The sequence below is a fragment of the Malurus melanocephalus genome, unplaced genomic scaffold, assembly GCF_030028575.1.
Source record: "Malurus melanocephalus ecotype Western Australia unplaced genomic scaffold, MMel_1.1 scaffold_16, whole genome shotgun sequence".
Taxonomy (NCBI): Eukaryota; Metazoa; Chordata; class Aves; order Passeriformes; family Maluridae; genus Malurus; species Malurus melanocephalus.
In genome coordinates this window covers 4,696,086-4,720,236 of record NW_026623248.1, presented here as the reverse complement: position 1 = coordinate 4,720,236, position 24,151 = coordinate 4,696,086, and the positions used below count along the sequence as shown (strand labels likewise).

The following is a 24,151-nucleotide window of genomic DNA, read 5'->3' as shown; positions in this document are numbered from 1 at the left end:
TATTGTTACCCTCAGTGTTTTATTTGCCAAGGGTTTCTACACACTTCACAGGTTAAAAGGGTTATCGTGATTCAGAGCACACGGTGAATCACACCACAAGAGTCAATCCATGGTAACTGTCCATACACACCCATACTACAGTAAAACCCAGATGTGCATTGACTTCCTTCACAGAGATCTAAAATAACATYACCTTACATAAGTATTAGAAAAAAGGGCAAGTAGTTAGCTCAGGCTATTTGAATTTTTAGTTACGAGTTTATCTCCCTCTTTTCGCCTCATAAATACTCACTGGACTTCTCAGTCTTTAAAAACAGCATGCAATGAAGAAAACTGAACTGCTCTTTCCAATATCCAAATGATCCATCACCTTTTGGATTTTAAAATTCATCTTTGCCATAACATTCAGCATATACATTACACATGTAAGACTAAAACACAGACAATAAGACATACACACCACATTCAACATGYTTCCCATTCATTACACTTACTTGCATTTCTTCTTTTGTGAAACTGGCTGCTTCATCCCCTAGCTCATGTAGATACATGCAGTCTGGTTTTGGACACTGCATATTTTTTAGAAAATAACTGCAATATTTTGTTGTACCTAACGATGCCTGAAGGGAAAAAAAAAAAGTTTAAGTCCTGGAGGTTAAGAATGCCTTTTACCATATAAGATAAAACATCTTTACATTAAAAAAAAAAATTACCTCAAGATTTGAAATTCCATCATAATGCATTTGTGATGCAGACGGAATAAAAAGTCAATTTGTAAGAAATCTATATATTCTTGAGGATTATGTAATTAGGATGCATTTTTATTTTCATCCAATCTAAATAAATGCCACAGTAAGAGCTTCAGTAAATATTTGTCATAATCATAAGCAGACAAGTAGCAGGGGCAGGAAATAAAAAGTAACTAGATTTTCCATAGCCAGYAATTTGGCCAAATCAGCCTGAACACCTGTTTACACAAACACCAAAAGGAAAAAAATTTTGATTTCCCAGGAAGCTTTTGAGAGGTGTGGTGTATGGACTACAGAAACACCCTGTAAAAGCAAACAGTGTGTTTCCATACTGTAYTATCACGCTACACAATAAAAAGCCACTGTGAGAATGGGGAGGTGCATATCTTTGTCTCTAACTTTGTTTTAAGAACTTATCTGCTAACCCACCAAAACACTGCCTGCTGGATGCTCACTGAACTTCCATTTTGGGATTAATACCAGGAAAAGAAGTCAAAACCAATGCACTGGACATTCTTGTTCAGCTATACAGGCATACCCATACAAACAAAACTGAATACTATGCCCTGATATCACTGTTCTAGAATATATACATAAGAACATAAAAATATTACCACCTTAAGTGTTCTGCCRTCTACCACCACATTATTGACGCACTGTATGGCTCTGAGGGCATCTTCTGATCGGATGTAGGTTACATATGCACTGGCACTTGGACCCTAGAATGAAAACARTATATAATATRCTATATAATATACAGTAAATAACTATTTACTTGTTATGTTTCTTTCCCCAGACAGATCTGATCATTAAGTCATCTTTTTAGCCACTCTTTTCATCAACTGGTATATTCAGGGCTTGATATTTTTAACAAGAAACTGAGAGAAAAGGTAGGAGTCATTGAAACTCATATGTGATRCATGAAGAATGAAGAAAAAATGCATCAGTATGTTGCATGAATGTTCTAAAAATAATAAGAAGGCATTTTATCCCCAAAATGCAGATTAGTGACTAAAGGCCATATTGCTGCTTCTTARCATTTCTCATCCTATCTTCCCATTTTCAGTCTTCCTAATTTGCATTTTGCATCCAACTTTGACAGTCTGGTTAAACAATGCTTCAGTAACTTAACAGTAAKTGAATTCTTGCAATGCCATTTTTTGTACACTCTTACCTATTGTTTAATCAGAAATAGGGAGTCCTAGATTCACKCTGCACACATTTTTTCTAAACGAATTAAAATAAAAAAATTACAAAGACCTCTGGCTTACCTGTGAGCCTGCATATGACGTGCTGTTATTAATGACAACTTTATGTATTTTACCAAACTTCCCAAAATATTCTGGTCGTTTCAAAACCTACAAGAACAGAAAGTTCAAATGGTATACTTATYATTCATACAGCGGTGTACTTATTCTTTTGTGAAACTGTGAAGTTAAAACCCTTAACTAATAAAAAACAGGTCTCTCCTACAAAGTAGAGCACATAYAGCTAAATCTGTTTTCCCACATAAAACCATGGTTACTTGCAGTACAAAGTATGTCGCCACTGAAGAACTTTCATGAGAACTATGATACATCTTACGTTGTATTTAAAAAAATTCATTCAGTACTCTGATTATCCAAACTCCACCTGGCAAAATATATCCCATTCAGCATAATAAGTTCCTGTATATAGATATTTCATAATTTGATTTAAAAAATAAAAATCAYATTCATTCTAGTTTCAAAATAGCCATAAACTTTAAACTTGCATTCAGCTTTATTAATTACTAGGTACAAAATGCTGAATCCTGCCTGCCTTGCCTCTTTACAGAGAGTAAACKAATTAACTCAAGGTAGCCTCAAGTTTTACAAAGACCAAACTAAGTAGAGGATAACAATATAGGAAAATGTCTGGGGCAAGAAGTAACATTTCAGAGTCAACAYCATCCCAAAATGAATGAGTGATTATCACATCCATAAAGGAAGAAAAAATACCCGTCTTGCCCTTCCTGGAATCAGTTAGTACTAACACATCATTTAGGGACCCTGTGCAAAGCAAGAACATCACCAACATATTAAGAGATTTTATTGCATAACTGTTACCTGTGAGCCAATGAAACTAGCAACATATCTGATACATTKATACCAAAGGCCTTCCTTTTTTTTCCATTTCTGTGATGAAGAAGGTGCAAAAGTACTAACTACTCAGACTGAAGTTAGATTAAAATAAGGGCATTTCTAGTAGTGGACAATAACCTGAGAGGTTATAAAGCAAGATTTGTTTCTTCCRCTCCATCTTCATATTAGCACTTGATAGTGCAGTTAAACTGTACTGCTTCATGAACTAAACTATCTTCTCTCCCATCTCAAGCGAGCATCAATGTCTTCAAGAACTAACGGCATCAGATTTGGAACATCCCAAAGAACTACAGGGCATGTTGTATAGACAACCAGTCTTTCACTGGTCTCCTCTGATGCTCTTCACTTGGTCTACACCCTCTGGAAGTGAATTACACACACCCTCTGGGCATCAATCCAGAAGAGAGTGACAATCCCAAAGAAACTTCCCTTCCACTCAAGCATATTGCAGATTATACTCCTGGTAAAACTTGACAGCATAACCTTCACAATTTTCCTAAGAGCACGTCAACAGAAGAGGATCCACCTGACACCATTATGATCCACAGACCTATTTCCAGAAACAGCACATAGCATCCAAGGTACCATTCCAAATAATCTCCATTTATGAAGGAGTTTATTGTCTGTTTTAAGTGGAAGACTTTAATATATTGTATAYTTTTTCAGCTCATCTCTCTCAGGCTACTTTTCTTGGAAATCTTGTCACCTTGTGCTATAAGGATTATCCAGTAAGTACGAGAAWGCAACTACCAATACACCTAGTAGAGCACATCCCCACCCCCASAATAAACCCATTCCTAGTTATTCAAGTATTCAGTAGAGAATTATCTGATGTTTTAAAAAAAAAAAATCAACTGTATTTACTACTATTTCTCTTCATTACCAATACTCCATCTGGCCAAAGAAACCAAGTTTCAATAATAAATTCATATTGCATTTTTCAATAATAAATAGCCCCAAGCCAGTGCTGACAGTTGCTTGCAAAATATTTGCTGCTGTGTTTTAGTATACACTGAAGTGTTACACACCAGATCAGTTTCAACTTTTTTTTTTTTCCTTCTTATCCTCCCTTTTCTTCTCCTTCACTAAAAGCATCCTTTTACATTTGTTCTTTACCAGTCTACAAAAATACAGACCATAGTCTGAATCCTCAGAAACAGACACTTCTGTTTGGTATTTCTCTAGATAATTTAGTCTGGTAACATGAATTTAATCCGGCATAGTAATTTTTAAGACTTCCATCTTATCCTGCAGCACATTTCCTCCATATTCTAATTCAAGATACTTTTACTCATTAGCACTTATTCCTTTGGCCACCTGCAGCGATGACTGATGATGGAAGTAAAACATTTTAAACACCATCAGTTTACTCAAATGAAAATCTCATTTTTGATGATGCAGAGTAGCAAGCCAACTCTTTCTACAGTCTTATTAATTTTCCTCCCCACAACTTCATAAGGACATCATCCTTACATTCCTTCCTAGTTATACTTCCAAATGTTGACTTTTCTGTCCCAAGGTTTGTGCTCTACTGTATATCACTTCTTCGTAACCCAACCAAGCTCCCATTTTAGAACTGGTGACTCACAATGTAGCTGTATGGTGCCAGCAGCTCCAACCTAGGGAAATGAGTATCTAAAAAGACCTTATGCTTAGTTTTAGCTTAAAACCAAGCTCCCATTATACAAACAAATACAAAGAACAACTTACAAAAAAAAAAACATACATATCACAGAGCATCTGTACTCCCTAAAACRGAGACAAACACTTAATTGAGGTTGTTTTGGAGGAGGAAGCTGATTAAGTTCCCTTAAGAGGAGGTCTCACTAGCAGTGAATCTTTTCAACATGGCTTCATTCTGTACCCTTCAGGGAGACACACAAGGATATTCCAATGTTTCATGGCAGCAAGTTAAGAGCAAGATCTGCAGGCATGAACTCCTCACCTCAGGATCTGCTAGGCGCTGAGATAGCCCTACCACGAAGACAAGGTTCTTCTGTACAACCCGTACACTGGCCAAATGTTTGCGATTCTCTGATATCTTCTGTTTCCTCTCATTTTGTTTCTGTTTCTTTTCATTTTTTATCCTCTGCAGCTCTTCCTGGGAGAGTGGCTTGTACACTGCTGGATCTTCTGGATATGGCTAAACATAACAAATAACATTTAAACCAAMTCATAAAAGAAACATCACATTTGAAAACCATTTATCACCATGTTTTAATGCAAAAATTTCTTTATTATATTGATCTGCTTGTTATGGCCACCTGCATTATAGAGGCATATTTAGTCCTCTGGGAAAGGTAAGCATCTTGCATATTTTCATGGAATTCTCCTATTTATAGACATAATATTGATTTGGGCAATAGCCACATTCTAACCCAGCTGCCTAGTCAATTTGGTAACATTACAAGCAGCTGCAACATGACAGCCAACACATCCTGTTATAATTTCAGTAACACAGCTTACTAAGCAGGGTGAAAGCATGCACTTTATATTTATTGTCTGATACAGATCTGGRCACTAAAATGCATTCAAGACAGTGAGACAAATCAAAACACACATGTAGTTTCAGTGGTCCACTAAGYTCAAGAGAGTAACATTACCCCACTCAAACTTTACATGAGTAACTTCTAGTGAAAAGACAGATTTTAATACAATTAAAACATACTGACTTAACAGCATTCTTGTCATGCTTATGTACCAGTTTGAAATTTGGTCTCTCCCACCCTACAGGTAACTCCTCAAACACCTACATAACACTGTATATTTTAAGCTCCAAAGTATACAACAGAAGTGTCCTGAGAGTTATCTAGAAAGACTATTCTATTCATGCTATAAAGGCACTATTTTAGCCTGGTCTTGCATACTATATCCTCTGTCCCAGATTACTCCTCAAAGCAGTTCCACATTCCTTACCTGTCCTGTTTTTTTCAGACTGAAAAGTCAGGTTTCACACTATACACAAAAAGCAATGCTAAGCTGAAAAGCAAATACATAAAATATCTCAAACAAAAAGAGGAGCTTCTAAACACCARGAAGTAAAGAATGAGAAGAGCATAGGAGATGTGAAGTAAGGCAAAGACTTAAGATAAAGGAGCTAAACTCAAGCTCACCAGTATGTTGAACTAAGGTATTTGCTTGTACTAACCATAACCAAAGGTTTCAGTGTGCAAGTTCAACAAAAATTAATTAAACTTTTTCCTAACTGTCCTATGTTAATAACAAGAGTACAAAATGAGKTGTCATACTAAAATAACCTGAGAAAAATTTACAGTAGATGAAAATGTTTAGGTAAAAAGCATATCTTTCGCATAGCTGCACAACGTTACTCAAAGAGCCACGAAATGCTCAGACCTGATAGTCTGAGTACAATCCCAAACAAAGCAAGATCCATTTTTCAGTTTAAAGTTCAGCATCACTATGCTACACTTGACATGTCTTCTGAAAATATACTATAGTCGACTTGAACAGATGGCATCTCAGTCAAACAAGTCCTCTGAAACACGTTCTAGTATCACAAAGSAATTCAGATTTGTAAGACACTTTAGCAGTAGCCAAAGGTGTCCTTACCAGGAAAACACAATAAGGACTGAAGTTAAACAGTCAAAACCTAACATTTCTCAAAAAGATWCATTATTCAGAGTTAACACTGAATATATTACATAGATTTCAGAACATACTTGATGAACTCCAATGACCCACTAGTAAGGTCATTTGAGATTTGCTATAGCAAATTATTATTTTGTGTTTTTACACACGTACATATGAGGACTTCAGAAATGAAGAATCATTTTACATCTAATGAGCTTCTCAAAGTCTGTATCAATCAATTATAAAAACTACAGAGTATTTTTTTTACAGAAGAGAAAGTCTACTTAGGGCAAAGMGTAAGTTAAGTCAGTTATCACTGAGTTCAGGTAGGAATGGGATGGAAAATGCACCAGTAAAAAAAATAGATACAGTTCCAAAAAAATGGCTTGCCCTACACCAAGTGATGTCCTATCTTATCCAAAATCCATTCTTTCACAGATTAATTCCTTCTCCAGATGCCATACTACGCAAGGCAAAGTTTGCAAGAGTKCTGCTCCCTGGTACTGTGCAAGAAATGCATTCATGTTTTTCAGTAGGTTCAGTAAAGCTCCTGAAGGTCCAAGAAAACTACACCAAGAAGTGCCATAAGTTATCTTCTTTCTTGCCAAGTATAGCCACATTCAGAGCATATTCTCAAGTGAGTAGCAAATCAGACAGTATGCTTCTTCTCTATACAGCTATTTGCTGCTAGAAGTCCTGAACACTAGTCAGGAAACATTGTGGGTAGTTGGGGCATAACCCTGAACAGAATATTTGTATGTCCATAGTAAAATTAGTAACTTGAATTTCTACAAAAGAGCATATAAACTAGTAAGAACACAACTAAGCAGCAGCTTCAGAAGAGAAATGTCTCCATCTCAGCAGAAAGTCTGAGTCTAGCTGAGTAAGAATTTCAACCCTTGAGTAGCAGCAGTAGTTKTTTTGCCACCATGGATAACTGTTCTTGTTGGAGCAACAGAATCTTCCAAAGTTCCCACTAGATGCACAATGCAGCTCTGCAGTATTACATGTTTTGCATGTCTATCACTCACATGACATGCTTATAATGCTTCCAAGGAATATGATTAGTTTGATATGCTGACCTGCATGACCTGTAAATGAATTTGCGTGCATCTCTTGAATCCCAAGAATAACTTAAACACAATTGAGTGGTAACTGATTTTCCTGTCTATATATTATGCGTGGTACGACAAAACAAATTTGGAGATATTGCACATTTAAAGAAGGTGGAAGGCAAATAAACACAGTATCAAGATATCAGAAACTAATTCTAAAATAATTAATATTAAAAATAATCTTCCTTTCAAATAAAGACAAAGCCAGTCTACAAACAGGAAAATAAATGATTTCATCTTCAAAGTCATTGCTTCCCATAGTGCTGAAGTTCATGAAGTCAGATGATGGTTCAACTACAMACAGGTGCACACACTGAAGACTGCTGGAAAGCCATGTCTCTGAAAGCCAAGCAAGGTGAATTGACTGCTGGTGTATCTCACAGTACCATTTTGTATGTTGTTTACTCTGTTTAACTCTGCAAATCAGAAGTAGAGAGAGGACTACATATATCAGAAGCTTTCAGGTCTTGCAAAAACTAAAGTGGCAATGCTAATGACAGGTCCACATCTGACTTTTTGAACAAGACACTTGTTTAACAGACTATCTCTAATGCCTTAGAGGATTAGAGGATTTGAGATACAAACGAAGTAACTACCTCAAGTGTTATCAGCATTGATGTATTTTCAGACACCAGACATTAGGAGATAGCTAAACTTAGTGAATCAGTGATGTTGATGACACCTTTCACTTAAATTATACAAATGTGTTTCAGCAAAAACCATTGAGGCTACTCAAACAAGTGTACCATCATGGAAAATGACCAGATTTTTTTTACACTCAATGCAAGTTGCTGATAGTCCTACAAGAACTTCAGCAAAAGTTTGAATGTCTCTTTTGAAGTCTTGTTCCTTTAATGAAAGATGGCCCTTGATGAATTCTCAGTCTTCCTGACTAATTTTGTCTCGATATTTAAGTCTTGTTTTCTTTCAGAATTTTTTCCCCATTTCCCAATTGTTAAAAGCTGAGCTGTGATTTATCAAGCACTTTGCTTTTGTCATTCCCAGATGGGTCACATTCCTTCCACACAATGGATGTACCAACATGTCTCACTTGTTGTCTTGCTATGAAGTAGGTCCTGAAACAAGAAGTACAAAGGAAGTCAATAAGGCTTATGCACAGCATACACCACAATAACATTACAAAAAGGCAGTTTCCTATCCATTTCAAAATATCAATTGTTGCACCAAACTACTCAGTTGTGGGATTAAAAGCACAAGAGGAAACATTGACATTTGGAGGCTGTGCATTAAGACCAAGTGTTTCTATTACACAGAAGTAGTAGAAACATGGACAAAAAAAGCTTAAAGCATGTTAATTTCTCAATCATACATGTAGGCACATAGTATTTCTTTCCATGTCTAACACAAGGTGCTAGGAGAAATAAAGGTTTCCACTCAAGGAACTGGAGAAAAAGTCAAAGCCACACCACAGGAACACCTGTGTATCAAGTAATATTTTTTGGTGGAAGAACAAATTAATTAAGAAAGATGAACAAGCTAGGCTTTTTTGGTTTTGGATTTAAGAAGTGCAGGAACTGACACTAAGGTCAGAGAGTGCCATGTTCAAATAAAGCAATTGAAATGGTAAGTATTATTCACATGACAAACAGTATCTAGGCTGCTGAATTCTACAGAAATGAAAATAGAAGTATCACTGCAAAGACAAAAATCACTGTCTTTAGAACCAAGCCTGCTGACCTGCAAACCAGTTTTTGGTTACAGAAACCTCTTCTGAAGACAGCGTATTTTCATTCTAATTTGACTAGTTTGCAGCTTTTTCATTCACAGTTAAGGAATCAATTAACTGTAAAAAACAGAAAGTCTTGCCTAGTATCTTACAATTCTGAAAGGCATCACAAAGACAGACAGTTCCAGTTTTCTTTTAAGTAAATATTTTTGCAGTTAAAAATTAAATAGAAACTATTTTTATTTCTCTAGAAATAGTCTATTTCAAAAGATTCAAAGTTTAGAAAGTTTTAAATATGTTGATATTACAAAGTACCAGTTTCCAACCACCATTTAAGTTTAATTCATACTAGCACTTTCATAAATCAAAACAACACAATTGTTTGTTTACTACTSTTATTCACCAGAGGAAACTTAAGACTGACTAAATCAATTGACTGCAACCACATGAACATACACTGCACRTGCAGATGTTAAGCTATATAACGGCTCCATTATGTAGAAGTACTTTCTCTTTGGTGGAAAAAACCACAAGCTCACGTTTTTTCACTTAGAAGGGAATTAAAGAAGCTTAGGAAACTAATGGTATATATGCAATACATAAACTACCAAACTAATGGCATAGGTGACATGATAGCATTTAGTCAAACAATTTTATTACAGTCTTCTCCAAAATCTCTCCCAAACCCTTCAACCAAAATCCTTCGACAGGGAACTTGTTCACTGCTCCTCTCCACAGATCAGTGCTCAAATCACTGGGTAAGTCACACGGCATTCAGTAACAGTGGTCCAAACAGCAGATTTCTATTATGTAACTGTGAATCACATACTCATCCTTGTTTTAATATATGTTCATTCACAGTCCATTTTACAGTAAGTATTCTACACTGGTATTGCCATTATGAAAATATGGCATACCTGTTGAAACCATTGTACCTACTATAAACTTTCCTGCTAAAATTTTGTTGCTTTGCCATGTTCTATGCTTCAGCATTTTATGTGGCCACAACCAATACACAYCATAGTAGATATGAACAGAAAACTGCTCAGATCTTTCCCCAGAAGCCTTACTATGCACACATAGGGACTTCTTAGACACACTGAACACAAATACACATACCTGGCTCCTTCTGTCCACACTTCCAAAGGTGACACTTTCAGTCTTATTTAATGCTGCAAATCTGTAGCTCAAGATGATTTATTCCCAATATCCTGSTGAGGGTCTCTGCATCACAATGTCTTTGTCTATGCTGCAGAATAAACGCCCTCCTCAGCCAAGCTTCTTCATGCCAACCTCCTACAATTCAGTGATACAGCTCCAAATCTGCTCAAGTATATCTTGCAGTCCATGGATGAAGAAATTATCAAGACCATAATCCTTGTCTGTTATGAAAGAAGATGTGTCCTTTCTCTCCAGGAATAGTCAGTGTGTTTTATTCCAACTGTAGAACTCATTCAAGCTTTCCTAATGAAAGTTTTTCTGAGCAAACTGTATCCAACTGGGCAAAATACTGGCACATCCAATCATAGGGCAGAGTATTCCACATTTAAGAGTTCAGCGGCGGCAGTATCCATCTTTCAAAGAATTCAGATACCCAGAGGCAGTGAATAGCACCGGCTTTTGTGATTTCTCAAATACATTTCACAAACGTCCAGTAACAAACAGATAAAAAAGTAGTGTAATAAATCCAGGTAAATGAAGTGACTTAGACAAGGAAATTCCAAAAAACTCACATTGTACCAGAAGAGCAGTTTTCTTGTACTACAGAAAATGTCTATACAATGTATATCACAAGTGGAGAACAATTTGSCTGATGACATGTGGATCTTCCTTTTAGAACACAGAGCTCAAATATTGCAGCAAATTTGCAGAATTTTTTAACRAACATGTTGCTATGGGATACCCTTCAGGCTTGCAGAGGCATCCAAAGACAGGTGAGCAATAATAGCTCTAAAGTAGCCAAAGCCCAAAAGAGCAGCAAGAAAATATGACTGGAAGTGCTTATAAAATACTGTGGCAGTGAATAAAAATAGTGAAACCAAGTAAGATTACTTGGGGTCTGAAAAGGAAGCTGTAACATGAGACAGGAAGACAACAAAGGCATAAACTAAGGACAGGATCATGATCAAATAGTAGGAGAACGAGAAGACATAAGTAGTTGCAATTACAACAAGAGAAAAGCCAAGCGAGAAAGTTACGATCAAGGGAAGTCATTAGAGACAAGAAGATACTGAGAAAGAATTTTATTAAACACTGAAGATAAGGAAATAATGCGTTTAAGCAAAACACTAGATGGAGAAACAAAATAATTCAAAGGAAATAACAGGCAACTTAGTGAAGCTGAGGTTTACAGTTGTGGTCAACCAAAGTATCAGCTGGGCATCAAGACATGGGGAGATATCAAGTACTACCTTCATGCATTTGGCAACAAGATCAGAACACTAGACAAATAGTCTTAGCCTAGATTTTGAAATGCTTTAAAGTTTAAAACCAATGGATATTTTTCCAAAGGTTTTATATGTTCAGTATCCACTAACATATGGATTAAAAGCTCCAGTGACACAAACAGAACAAGCAAGCTTTATAAGCTTGCCTCTCAGTCAGCTCTGTCAGTTTAGCTGAAYGTTAGCCCTCAAACTCCTGATGCTGGAATTCTGGCTGTTCTTCCTGARAGGACTTTGTTAATGCATGAGCACRTCAACTCAAAGATTTTTTTTATTTTTGGCAGTTCTCTCAGCATCAGCATGCCTTGGTTCTGATCCACAGCTTCCCCTATCAATCCAGTTCTGAATTTAATAAACCAAGACTAGCCTCTTCATAAAAGCTTCAACACTTATGCAGACAGAAACAGAAAGATCCAACACCTCACCCTTGATCTAGGCCATGACTAGATGATTGCTTCCCTTAAGGAAAAGAATGTCTTTGGTACCAACAGAATGCAAGAGCCTTGTGATTATGCAAGACAAGCCTCTGTTCCAGGGATTTACCTTTCTGCAAGCAGGACAAAGTCCATTCTCATCAGTGCGAATACGATGCCAACAGAAACGACAGATTTGGTAGCCACAGGTGCAAGGGAAGAAATTGATGTCATCAATTTCCAGAGGCTCCATGCAAAGGGGGCATTCCACAGGGTCTTCCTTAGCGTCAGGGCTGCGAGACATCTTTATATGTTCGCAGAGCAGCAAAAGTTTATAATAACTTAATAGACCAAGAAGGTCAGCACTTGAAGTTCTGTAAGAGGGAAAAAAAGGGAAAAAAATGTTATTAATACTGTTGACAGCTTTTCTTTTGTACCTTTTAACATTTCAGTTCATCACTTTTCTTCTAGCTATGCAAATTATCTACTAACACACAAGTTGCWGCCTAATAAACTTGAGTGGTTTTTCCTCCTTATGAGTCTCACAAATAATATGAAAGATGGTAAYGGTGATGCAGCCTCCCCACTTGGACAGACAAGCACTTTGGCAGTTCACTAGCCTGTTCAGGTTTCAAAATGTAGACTGCAAAATAATCAGTGTACACCATACATTATTGTGGTACACCAGCTCCTTTAACTATTGCTTTCTTGAAGTTCTTTTCAAATTCAAAGTCAAATACTTGAATGCAAGACTTAATATTTATGATCAACTTATTCCTTTGCTCAGATACTTGGAACAATGAGATTTTTCTTTTCTCCAACTCATTTTTTGGTCCAGAGACTGATTTCTGAGACTTTGGACTGCTTCATGAGCCAAGATTTGTCACGTACACAGCTTCCTACATGTGTCAAACTTCCATCCAAATCAATTATTCATCAGCACCCAATTCACACCCAAGCCAAAATACATGCAATGTGGTTGAAGAAACTCAAGGTGCAACTTAAGAGTGCAGCCACAATAAGGAAAAAATATYGGTCATCCTCAAAGTTAAGTCACTATTTTCTTAACTCATTTCCTGAATTCAGTCATTTAGAGCATGCTTCTGTTCTTTCAGTTTAAGGACACAGCACAGAAAATTTACTTTCAGACTCAAAACAAGACACTTGGAGTCACCACCCAGATAATCAATTCGGATGTTTTCTTCTTTCTTATTTCATCTAATTACCGCTCTGGATATGTTAAATTGTATCTAAAATTGTATCTAATCTCAGCAAGCTGTCTCCCTCTGCTGCATGAGACATGCATGATAGAWGGGGCAGAATTCAACGGCAACAGAATTTTTAGGTGGACCTTAAGCAAAAATGAACAAAACCTAAAATCCCATTAAGAAATACTGAAAAGACGTGACCAGAAATGATAGTCGGATGGTCGTACTCTATGTACCTCTAATGAGCTGCACCACTTCTTTAGAAATATGCGAGCTCTAAAGTTTTTTAAAAATACAGGATTCTTTTTTCAATCAAGCTTTTTCCAAAACATCAGTAATTTATAATTGAACCACACACACAGTCTGGTGTCCCACCCTACTTTCCCAAAAAGTTTTCTGTTAATTTCTAATCAAGAGATACTAGATTGTGTACTATGCAAGTTTTCTCCAGGCTTTTAGGAGCAAATCCAGAAACCAATTCTTACATCCACGTACTTGAAGAAGAGGGACATTTAATTCTGTCCTCACACAGAAGATTACAATGTTTTGAGATCAAACCCTTGCTTACAGATTTCAGTATGGTCTGACATCAGCCTTACATAGCATTGATTTGATACTTAAACCAAACAACTAGTCCTATTTTGGTCTTCCTCACCCCAAAACATACTTTCGTGCATGAAGTCAAACTTATAAAGCCCAGGAGGTTCCAGCTCAAGTTGGGATCACCCACCATCTAGGACAGGATCCATTTAGCATCAGTCTGCAATACTTGTCCCTGTCTGCACACCTCCTCAGGGACAGAAACTCCTCTACAAGCAACTAGGAAAGAACCCTAAAGAGGAAAAACACACATGCAGGCAACTAAAGCACCATCCAAATACACAGCAGAGAGCATAAAGCTTTGAAGGGGAATGGATAAATTGTCATTACGCTAATCTGTAATCAGAGGCTGATACCAGAAGCCCAGGCTACCTGCAATTTCAACTAGTTTGGTAGGGAGTATATCCTCTAAGCACCAAGTGCAGTTCTGTCCTCAAAAGAAAAAGGTCCATTGGATGATCACAAAAAAATAAGGATGAGAGAACAGATTTCAGATGCTGTATGCGTAAGTTCTCTATATAGCATGCAATAGCAACAACACTGCTCTCTTTCTGACCTTCACAATAATTAAAATCAAAAAGTTAAACTGCAATGATAACACAGCAGCTTTTACTTCATTACCTATGCTTTAATTCATGCTATATTCACATTCTGACATAACCATTTTAACTATTAACCATTCTCAAAACCAGGTTCTGAAATTTTAACCATGTTTACTACAAAGAACAGTAGTAGAATCTGACCCGAAGGAAGAATGGATTTGTTTGTCTTGTTTTTAAGAACACATGCCCACCAGCTGAAGAGTGGGAGGGACTATTAAAAGGCCACAGAACATCACTTATGAAGATAACACACATTTGCAGTAGTCTCTAAACATATCTTGCAAGCCTCTCACACTGATAAAGCAGCAAAAYCCTAACAATCTGAAAGTGACTTTAAATCAAAGCATGGGATAAACTCGACAGGTTTTCTTCAGTTTAGCTTTGGATTTGACTTTGTCACCGATGTCGCTACAACGGGTCAGTAAGCACCCAGCAWATTTTCTTCTACTGCATACTCATTCCACCACATGCTCAGCACCTCTGAGCCTACTGAACACATTTAAGTGAAGCTATACTAGCACTAGTGAAACTGTAGTTAAAAGAGCAGTTTTGAAGAAACTTTCACCAATACAGTAAAATTACTGAACTTACTTAGAAAGTTATTATTTGGAATCTCTACTAAGAAATGTCATCACTTCATGTGGAAAAAAAGCATGACATATTAGCTTGTGCCTCTGGGATATGCAGATGAGCTCTAACAAAACTGCAACATAATTAACATTTATGAGCTGTTTAAGTTAACACTAAGAGTTCAGCAGCTGCTAGCAATAATGTCAATAGCTTGCTTCAGTCATCAAATGGCCTGTTATTTTACAAGAAGGAGTAAGGAGCAGCTGTATGCCATGYTTCTTGAAAGTGAGGAAATATATACTTGGCCACAGTTCATTCATGTATCCCATTTAGAGATTCTCCACTGAAGTGTCTCCATTTCAGAAGAGGTTATATACCAGGATTTGTGCCTGAAATCTGCATCAGAAGAGCGATTTTTTTTACTTCAAAACTGGAATAACATGCATAGTAAGGCATCAATAATGCATTCTGCATATAGTTCATGCACTACCGAGAAACACAGAGTAACTAGTGCTTTAAGGCTATTCCAAACAATTCCAGATTAACAGCATGGGAAAAGTGATGCAGTGATAGCAAAAGACAAAAAGCAGTATTACACGCTGTGCTTAATCCAGCGCATTTACTCTTTGAGATCAAGTTCAAAGAGATGCAGTCAATACTGTCTCATGAGAAGAAAATGAGGAAGGCTGTGCACATGTACACATGCTTTACAAGCAGCTAGAATATGTATGTACACTTTCCAAAACTCCAACAATGGCAGTCAAAGATGGCTCCAACAGTCCCACATCCTGTTTACAGGACACTATGCCAAAATATTCACACATGGATGGAGTAGAAGTGGACATGTCCAGCAGCATGTTTCAGGTAATACCCAACTACAGAAATAAGAAGTTGTGTGCTTTATCCCTTATACTACACCAAGTAGTGGTATAAGAATAAGATAATTTCCAAATACATACAGAATGGAAAAGGAGAAATTTTTATTAACTTTTCTAAGTGCTTACTTGGCAGATGACAGCTGTGTCTGATCAGTTTCACCAAACAATTGTTACTCCTGATGAAATCCTCCATATTTTGCACTCAGGGAAAAAGTGATTCTACTATTTCAGGGTACTCACCTAAACACAACTTAATGTTTAATATACCTAGCGATTTCAGTCCAGTTTGCTGCTTTTCCTTTTTGCACTAGAGGTGAGCAAATTTAACTTCCAGCCGTTTATCTTCCCTATTTAACTTTAAAAGGGGTCATAAAAAGGAGGGAAAAAATAGCTTGTGATGCATACTTTTTCCTCAAGTTTCTCAGCCGTCTGAGACTTGACATACACGCCTCATCTCTCCACATTAGACACGAGAACGTCTCCATTTGCCAGCAGTTCATTTTAGTAAACACATCGCTTAAAGTTTAAGTTCTGCTCCAGGAGGGCAGCTAGCTCCAGGGACTACAGACACATTTTTCTTCTCACACAATGGACTATATCCAGACTTGCTACTTGCTTTAAGAAAATACAAGTATCATTGATAGAAGTTCTCAAAATTTAGTCACAAAAACCTCAGGAAGGACTCACATCCCAGAAAGTATTTGGAGACTTAGGGCGCCTTGAAGGAAAAAATCCAGACATGCATTAGCTAATGTTTCACTCAAAGTTCAAACATACCTGACACTTGAAGTGAAACAGGTCGGAGTCTATGCACTGAACCTTTAGTAAGGACTCACTGAACTTATGAAAACAGAAACCCATAGATTTTTTTTATGGCCTTTTATCTCTTGAAACTCGTCAGCCATGAGAAGTCTCAAAACTTCAGCGTAGGTAGATGCTGCCTGYATAACACTGCTGAGAAGGCAGCCCCCTACCAAGACCCCTGCTCCCACTGCTGAAGGATCACTTCCCTTTCTACACTTCACCTCTGTGTTGATCCCACATAAAAGCTGGAGTAAGAGAGAAAAGCAGACTACAGAGCAGAGCTATAATGGGTCATCCCTTCCTTGAATCAGGGGAGAATCAGCAGCTCTCTCAGCACAGCACTCTCCAACCGGCCAGCATGGAGGCACAATGGCTCAGATTCATTTGGACTACCTCCTCCCACTAGTGACTGCTGAAAGGAAAACAACACTCATCTTCTGCAGACTCTGCAAGTAAGAAAGGCTATTGCCTCATTGCATTGCAGTGACCACTGGAAGCTTTACTTTAAAAGTTTTCATAGGCACACTACAGAGAAAAGTCCATATTTACCAATTTCAGCACCTATAACTGAGGGAGAGTCAGTTTGTTAGTTGAGAACCCATATGACAAAGTTCATATATGTACATCCCAAATCCACATAACAGACACAAGACTAGATGTTTAAATTAAGTCATTCACACAATTCAGAAGTAATTGGTGATATTTCCATGGACTTTTCTATCTCTTTGATATGCTACCCTGTACTTGCCTGTCATTTTTTTGAGCCCTACACAGGAAGAGTGGACCTACACTCACATCAAAACAGTGATATTTCACAATCACCTTGTTAGCAATACTGACACGTGAGACAGCAGGAGTGCTGAAAAGGGGCTATGCTCTTCTGAGTTTTATGGCTCTGTTACTGACTGGGAACAAAGACACTTCAGTAGCAAGCAAGCAGGCTCCTGAATTCATCCAAGTTAATTTTCATTTGAGACCAACAGAAAGCTCACTTCCTTCTTTTTCCTGACTGTGCTGAACATTTAAAGCAAAATGCACTACTGATAATAAAATCACGCCCAGTAACTACAAAGTCCATTTCCCCCCCGTGTATTTTTCTGGAATAATATTTATTACTCTTGTTTGTGATCCGCAGCTATGTTTTGATCACACTACAAACAACATCTAAGGAAAGTTAAAACATTGACAAAGGCCCAAGTGTTTGGAAAGTATGACCAGGAATCAGGCAGCCGTTTCGGTATTTCTAAAAACAGTTACACTGGCTAGAATTATCCCCAAGTTATTAGCTCAGAGGTCAAAACTGAAGCCTCTAGACACTCCACTGCTTTGTGTCTCCTTTTAGGTGCTCAGGGAGCTCACTCTCACAGTCTCACACTTCAAATTCTATCAGCATAAGTGATTGTACCATCACTTGAACCAAAAGACCATAACATACTTTTGCACATCAGTCCTCCACCTAGTTCATCACACAGCCATACAGAAGCTTGCTCCAGTATTGTGAAAACACAGGAACAAGAACCTAGAGGTAGCAACTGTTTAAGCATCACATTCAGCAGCAGTGCAAAACTCAGCCAAAGAAATCACTACAGATGTTTCTACCTAATGCCCTCAAGGCAGCTAATAACAAAAAATCAGATGCCACCTGCTAGATGAAAAGGGAACTAAATATTATTTATAAACCCAATGTGAACACCCTCTATTTTAACACAGTTATGTGGCAAAGAAAAAGAAGTTACAGACAACAAAAAGATACTTTTCTCTCATTTAAACTGAACCAAGAATAAACGGAACCAAATCATTATTGGTTTATTGTTACAGCACTCAGAACACTGATGAATAAAGGGCTACATACCATCAGTGATACATGAATGCCAAGTAAGATACTATTTACTCAGGTAACTTTCTTACAAGTCATGAACAGAATCAAGACATTCTATATTATTCAGAAGGAAAAGAGGCCAAATAAGATTCTGAAAAATTCAGCCACAAGCACATAAAGTTCTGGACATAATTATATGAGACAACATTATCCTAGCATGTAGGTCATCTCACTAAGTGAAATTATAAGTATAATACTGCTCTGTAATTGTAAAAATTAATTTCCCACATTCATTCACATTAAGTTCTAGGATTCTTTATTTTCACTTTCTGCATACCCTCATTTCATTTCTGTACTTACAGCACCACTACATCTAGACATATGTCTAAAGCATTTGGATAATGAATTGGAAATGGGCTATACAAATACTAGTTTATTTAAAAGCCTCTGTCACACACRGAGATCAAGTAATATTGGTATACATATTCCAGCATGGCTATTTCCTCCAGACAAAGCAGATGCTCAAGCAACAAGTAGAACAAAATAGCTATACCTGTACACCTTTGTATGCTGCAAATCATATACCCCAAATTGTTGCCAAAGGATGCTGCAGAGACCATAACATATAATACTAAAAAAAAGTCAGCTCGTATRAAATATGTTCTATGTGAACTATTCTGAATTCCCTAAATCTCTCATTACTGGGAAAAAGGGTACTATTCCATTATCTTGTGCTTTTTCTTCAGAGCATCTGCTACCAGTCACTGTCAGAAACATGATCCAAATAGATGAACTTGTCCATCATGCAGCAACCACAGGCAGCTTTCAAACACTGTGTTTGGGGAATAGAGTGTCAGTATCATGTTCACACTGCACTCTAGCACGAAACWCTTGCTCTGCAGTTGAGGCACAGTACACATCAGAGTGCCACAGTCCAATTTTTCCACAATGCTGCATTCTCTCTAGTCCTTATTAAGGTGTTAGATACTCATACACATGATCTGCACTGATTTAGAACCTGAACTCCAAAAYTCACAAAGCAAAAAACTCAACATGCTGCCCCAAGCCACCACATCAGCAATACCTTTCCCCTTTGCASTGCCATTCAGGATGTTCTGTCTGCCATGATACAGCTCAGCTCTGTCTCCTACATAGTCCTCTTAACATCTCCTACTTTCATTTAATCTCCTAGCGCCATTCAGGCAATTTATATTTCTGTAGGATGCCAACACCCAAAAGATGAGAAAAACCAGCATTTGTTGAAGGCTTCCAGGTACCAGGGTTTTTATCAGCCCACGTCTTTCTTCACAGAAGAGGTGARAACATGCCATTCTATAATGAAAGTTTATTGTACTAGCTTGTATTAGATTGCATACTTAATAATAACAGCAAATATTCTCAGATTCAAATAAAAAGAACAGCTCAGGTCTGAAGAGCTCCAAAGCCTTTAAAGAGCAATGACCCAGAAATTCTAGCACACACCAGAAAAATCACCTCACTTGAGGCTGTAAGATCATATCTGAATATAACCCATCTGCATAACCCTGCCTGTAGCCATCACCTTCTGGATAATCTTCCAGAAGGACTTACTTTTGACCTGTTGCTCCAGCTGCATCAGTTCACACAGACTTAATATCCAACTGTCTGATCTGAAAGCCGTAACATCACTGAAGAATGATCTGGCACAGAACACCATCAATGCAGTGTGATCAGAATGAAGCATATGATTTTTTTTTTAACTTGCATTCAAGGACAGCTCAGCTTTTACATTATAAAACCTCTTGATTTGCATTTTCATGGTGCAGCATGAACAAGACCACTGCAGCATCTTTAGAAGTCCTAGCTTGCCTATCCAGCTGTACTCTCTAAAATTATAACAGTTGTACTATCCAATGCAAAAAGCCTATAGCAGTTTTCTTATTAATTCCTGGATATTTATGTTATCCAAATGAAGGAAAAAGAATAWTCAGTTAAAGCTCCTGCAAACAGATCTCCAGATATTTAAATATCTATTAGACAAATGCCTCCCTCTATAGCAAAAGAATTATCTCTTATTTGCCCATGAAGAAGCAGGTACAGAAACAGCACCACACAATGCATAACTAAAGAAACTAACTTGCCATCAGAGCAAAGGCACACTACACATGAAATTCTTCTCTTTGGATGTTTTACAAAAATTCYAGGATCTTTAATTGTTAACATGCAGCACTTCTGCTCTTGGAGGAACAGTATCCAGTAGCTAACACATACACTTCTGAAATTATCTGGGGAATAATACTTGGAARGTCAGAGCTGCTGGGTGCAGGGGAGAGAAGCACAGAAAAGGGGGATAGAAGCTGATCATGCCAAAGAGATATGCATTCTTATTTGTAGCACCACRCATTATAAAGGCCCACATAGATTCCTTTAGCTAGTAAGAATTGCCCAAATGGCTTGCAGAAAACTAGATATACAACAAAAGTCAGCATGATCATAGGTTATGGTTTATTTTCTCAACCCGCTAAGTGTGGATCRGGAACTTTACAAATTCTTCAACTCTCCATATGAACTGCTGAGTTATCACAGCAATATTAAGTGATAACAAACCAGGAAAGGGTAGCAGCCACRTGCTACTATTATCAAAAAACTCTCACAAAAGACACACAGCAGGTAGTAAATTTTATGTTTATGCCTAAGTGGGGGATTGACTGACCATCTCACATGCCTAGCCTCTAGACAAGAGCCTGTTGAACATGGTTCTTTATTTCATGGACTGTTTAAGATGCTTTTCTTCAATAGAAAGAGTATAAATCAATGTATGAGGTAATCTTTTTTCCATGTTACCAAGACATGAATAAAACTAAGAATTATTCACTCTGAAGCTTAGTAACACAGCTGAATACATTTCAGACCTAGGGTACAGGAGATCCAGCCTAATAACAACTCCTTAGTTGTCTTCCATAGAATCCTTGAAATAAAGAAAGCAAACTAAGACACCAGAAAGTCTGAGAGAAGAACTTCAAGTTATTCTCGAAGTTCTTTATGTATGTGTTAAAAATTTGTTTAAAACAACCTTCAAGAAATTAATTACAGAGTACTTCATGTTTGTTTCCTCTCCACCTTCTCAATAAAAATATTTTTATTAGGCTTCAACTCATGCAGTTGTCCAACATTTTCAAATAACTTGACCTTTACAGAGCAACAGAATTATTATGAGACTTTCAAGTCATTTTAAATAGCAAACATGAACATAATATGAGCCTAACTACTGATTTCTTAGCAACAACAGTATTAAGTCTCTCATGTTTTTCCATAATCCTTGAAAGCAAAACAACTTCATAGCTGGGTTGGAAGAGGAAAAAAGCACTAAAACAAGTTTAAGACAGAGAAACAATGCCTTATACAGCTCATCTATAGATTCTGGATGAGATGTGATTCCAGCTTGAGTGCTTCAGCTAATCAAGCAATAATGCAAAGCATTGAGCTCAGAAGAATAAAAACTCTGTCAAAGTCCATGGACTTCTCAATGCCCACAATTCCATCTTGAAACTCACTGGCAGCTGATGCCAGAAATTAGAAGACTGGCATAAAGTATGCTGTATAACACAGTGATTGACAAATCAATAGTCACAGAGTATTAAATTGAAAATTCTTTCTTATACTAATAAAACACAAATTATTACTACATCATTTCCTGRTCACAAACTGTCAGTGCCTCCCCCAGCAGYTTGTACTTTATGTCTAACACTAACGTACAAAAAAAAAATTCATTTAACTTTAAAWTTATGTGGATGTTTTATAAAGMAGACAAATCATCATCTCATGCTCCAGATTGTASCTTTATTCCTCACAACTTAGCATCCTAGTGCCATGAAGCAATGATGCCACAAGGCAATGAAGCCTTCACAAATCTTTTTACATATGAACTGTGACAATCAGAAGTTTGACTAGTACAGATAGAGTAGCAGCCAGAAGCAGGTCTCACTCCCAAAAGTTTTTAAAAATACCTCAAAAGTAAAAAAAAAAAAAAAAAAAAAAAAAAATTATGAAAAGCAGCCTAATATGTATATAATAAAATATACATTCTTTAAACAGAGTCAGAAAACAATACAGAAAACTCCAGAGATCCCTCTCCTCCAAAGCTACAACTACTCCCCTGGAGAGCTAACAAGAACCACATTTTCCTCTCTCAAGGAAAGTTTCCAGACCCAGGTCAGCCCGATGAGCAGCAGCATCAGCAGGTGGGGACTAACTAGACCTCTTGGCTTTAATTGAAGATGATTGCTAGAGAGTAAGAAGTGATGATATACACAAACCCACCAGTAATCACCATACATGCCATTCTTGAAAAGGTCAGGAATGAAGTAGAGACAGTAAAATTATTTAAAAACTAATAAATTGCTTTATATTTCTGGACCTAGAGATCCGGTGTAGGAGCAGTAGTCAGCTGCTGTCATTCCTCTATATGGACAGCAGTCAAGCAAAACTGCTGGAGCAATAACAGCTTCTGACAGACTATCCGTTTTTTTGCACTACACCATTTAAAACATTTCCAAGTCTGAATCAAGTATTTTGCCTTTTAATGACTCTGATTACATATGATCAAACTAAGATGAAGAGTTCGGGGCCTTTTTTTTTTTTTAATCAGGTAACTCAGCAGTAATTTCTCGTCATGTAACTCACATTTTTTGAATATGCTGTGGTCTACAGCTCACTTAGAAAAGAAAGAAAGAAAAGAAAAAAAAAAAATCAAACAGATCCCCTGACCGTGTTCCTGATTCAGCACAGGAAGAACAAAGCCAGAATTTTCTCTTTAGGAGCATCAAGCCAAAGTTAATGAAGTTGCATTTTGAATTTTCAAGAAAAATACACAGTTTGGGGAAGACAATGGCAACCAGCAATCAGTTACAGAACACTGACGTGAGTTGACATTCCTAATCACTAAATATTACAAAGACCTTGAATGTATTAACTCATAGTCTAGAACTGGGATTTCTTGCAGATTCTTTTACAATTTATAATTGTAAAAGCTTCAATGTGTTAGTACACATGGCCTGAAAACGTGGCAGAAGTTTCTCCCTCCATACCTGCACATTCATTCTTTATCCAATACTTTTTCAATACAAGTTCTACTTGCTACAAATAATGACTGTAAACTTATAAAATCAAACATAATTAATGATTGATATATTTTGAATCAAACTTCAGTAAGGTAAAGAATAAATATCTCTCCACAAACTTTATCAAAACAGCTATAAATTCTAGTTCATATTTATTTTAAAAGTCATTTTGTTWAAGAGTTTGACTGGATTTTTAACTAATTGGCAGGTTTACTTTCAGAGTCTAGTCAGTGACACATGTTGATCAGGCAGCTGGWGAAGAGCCCAACCCTTACCTGCTGAGCCTGTACTACACACAGAAGATATGGAAAGTATAAAGATTTTCATATTCAACTTAAATTGAGAAAAGCCCCCCCACCCTAACTTCATTAGAAGTCCTGAAGATGGTTACCATAAGTTAGTCAGGCAACAGATACACCCACCACAAAATTTCACAGCTCCTTGTAAAA

At 37.1% G+C, this 24,151-nt stretch overlaps 1 protein-coding gene across 5 annotated transcripts in view; it reads right to left on the bottom strand.

The window, feature by feature from the left end:
• The window catches only part of CNOT4 (CCR4-NOT transcription complex subunit 4), a 75,224-nt gene that overhangs the window by 31,363 nt on the left and 19,710 nt on the right, over positions 1-24,151 (bottom strand). For all 5 annotated transcript variants that reach the window (XM_057386197.1, XM_057386190.1, XM_057386214.1 and 2 more), the window contains 5 exons: positions 12,253-12,496; positions 4,818-5,015; positions 2,021-2,107; positions 1,367-1,468; positions 495-620 (listed from right to left, as the gene is read on the bottom strand). In XM_057386197.1, the coding sequence (XP_057242180.1) occupies positions 495-620; positions 1,367-1,468; positions 2,021-2,107; positions 4,818-5,015; positions 12,253-12,426 (687 nt within the window). In that variant the 5' untranslated portion in view covers positions 12,427-12,496. Of the gene's footprint in view, positions 1-494; positions 621-1,366; positions 1,469-2,020; positions 2,108-4,817; positions 5,016-12,252; positions 12,497-24,151 lie in introns of those variants that run through there.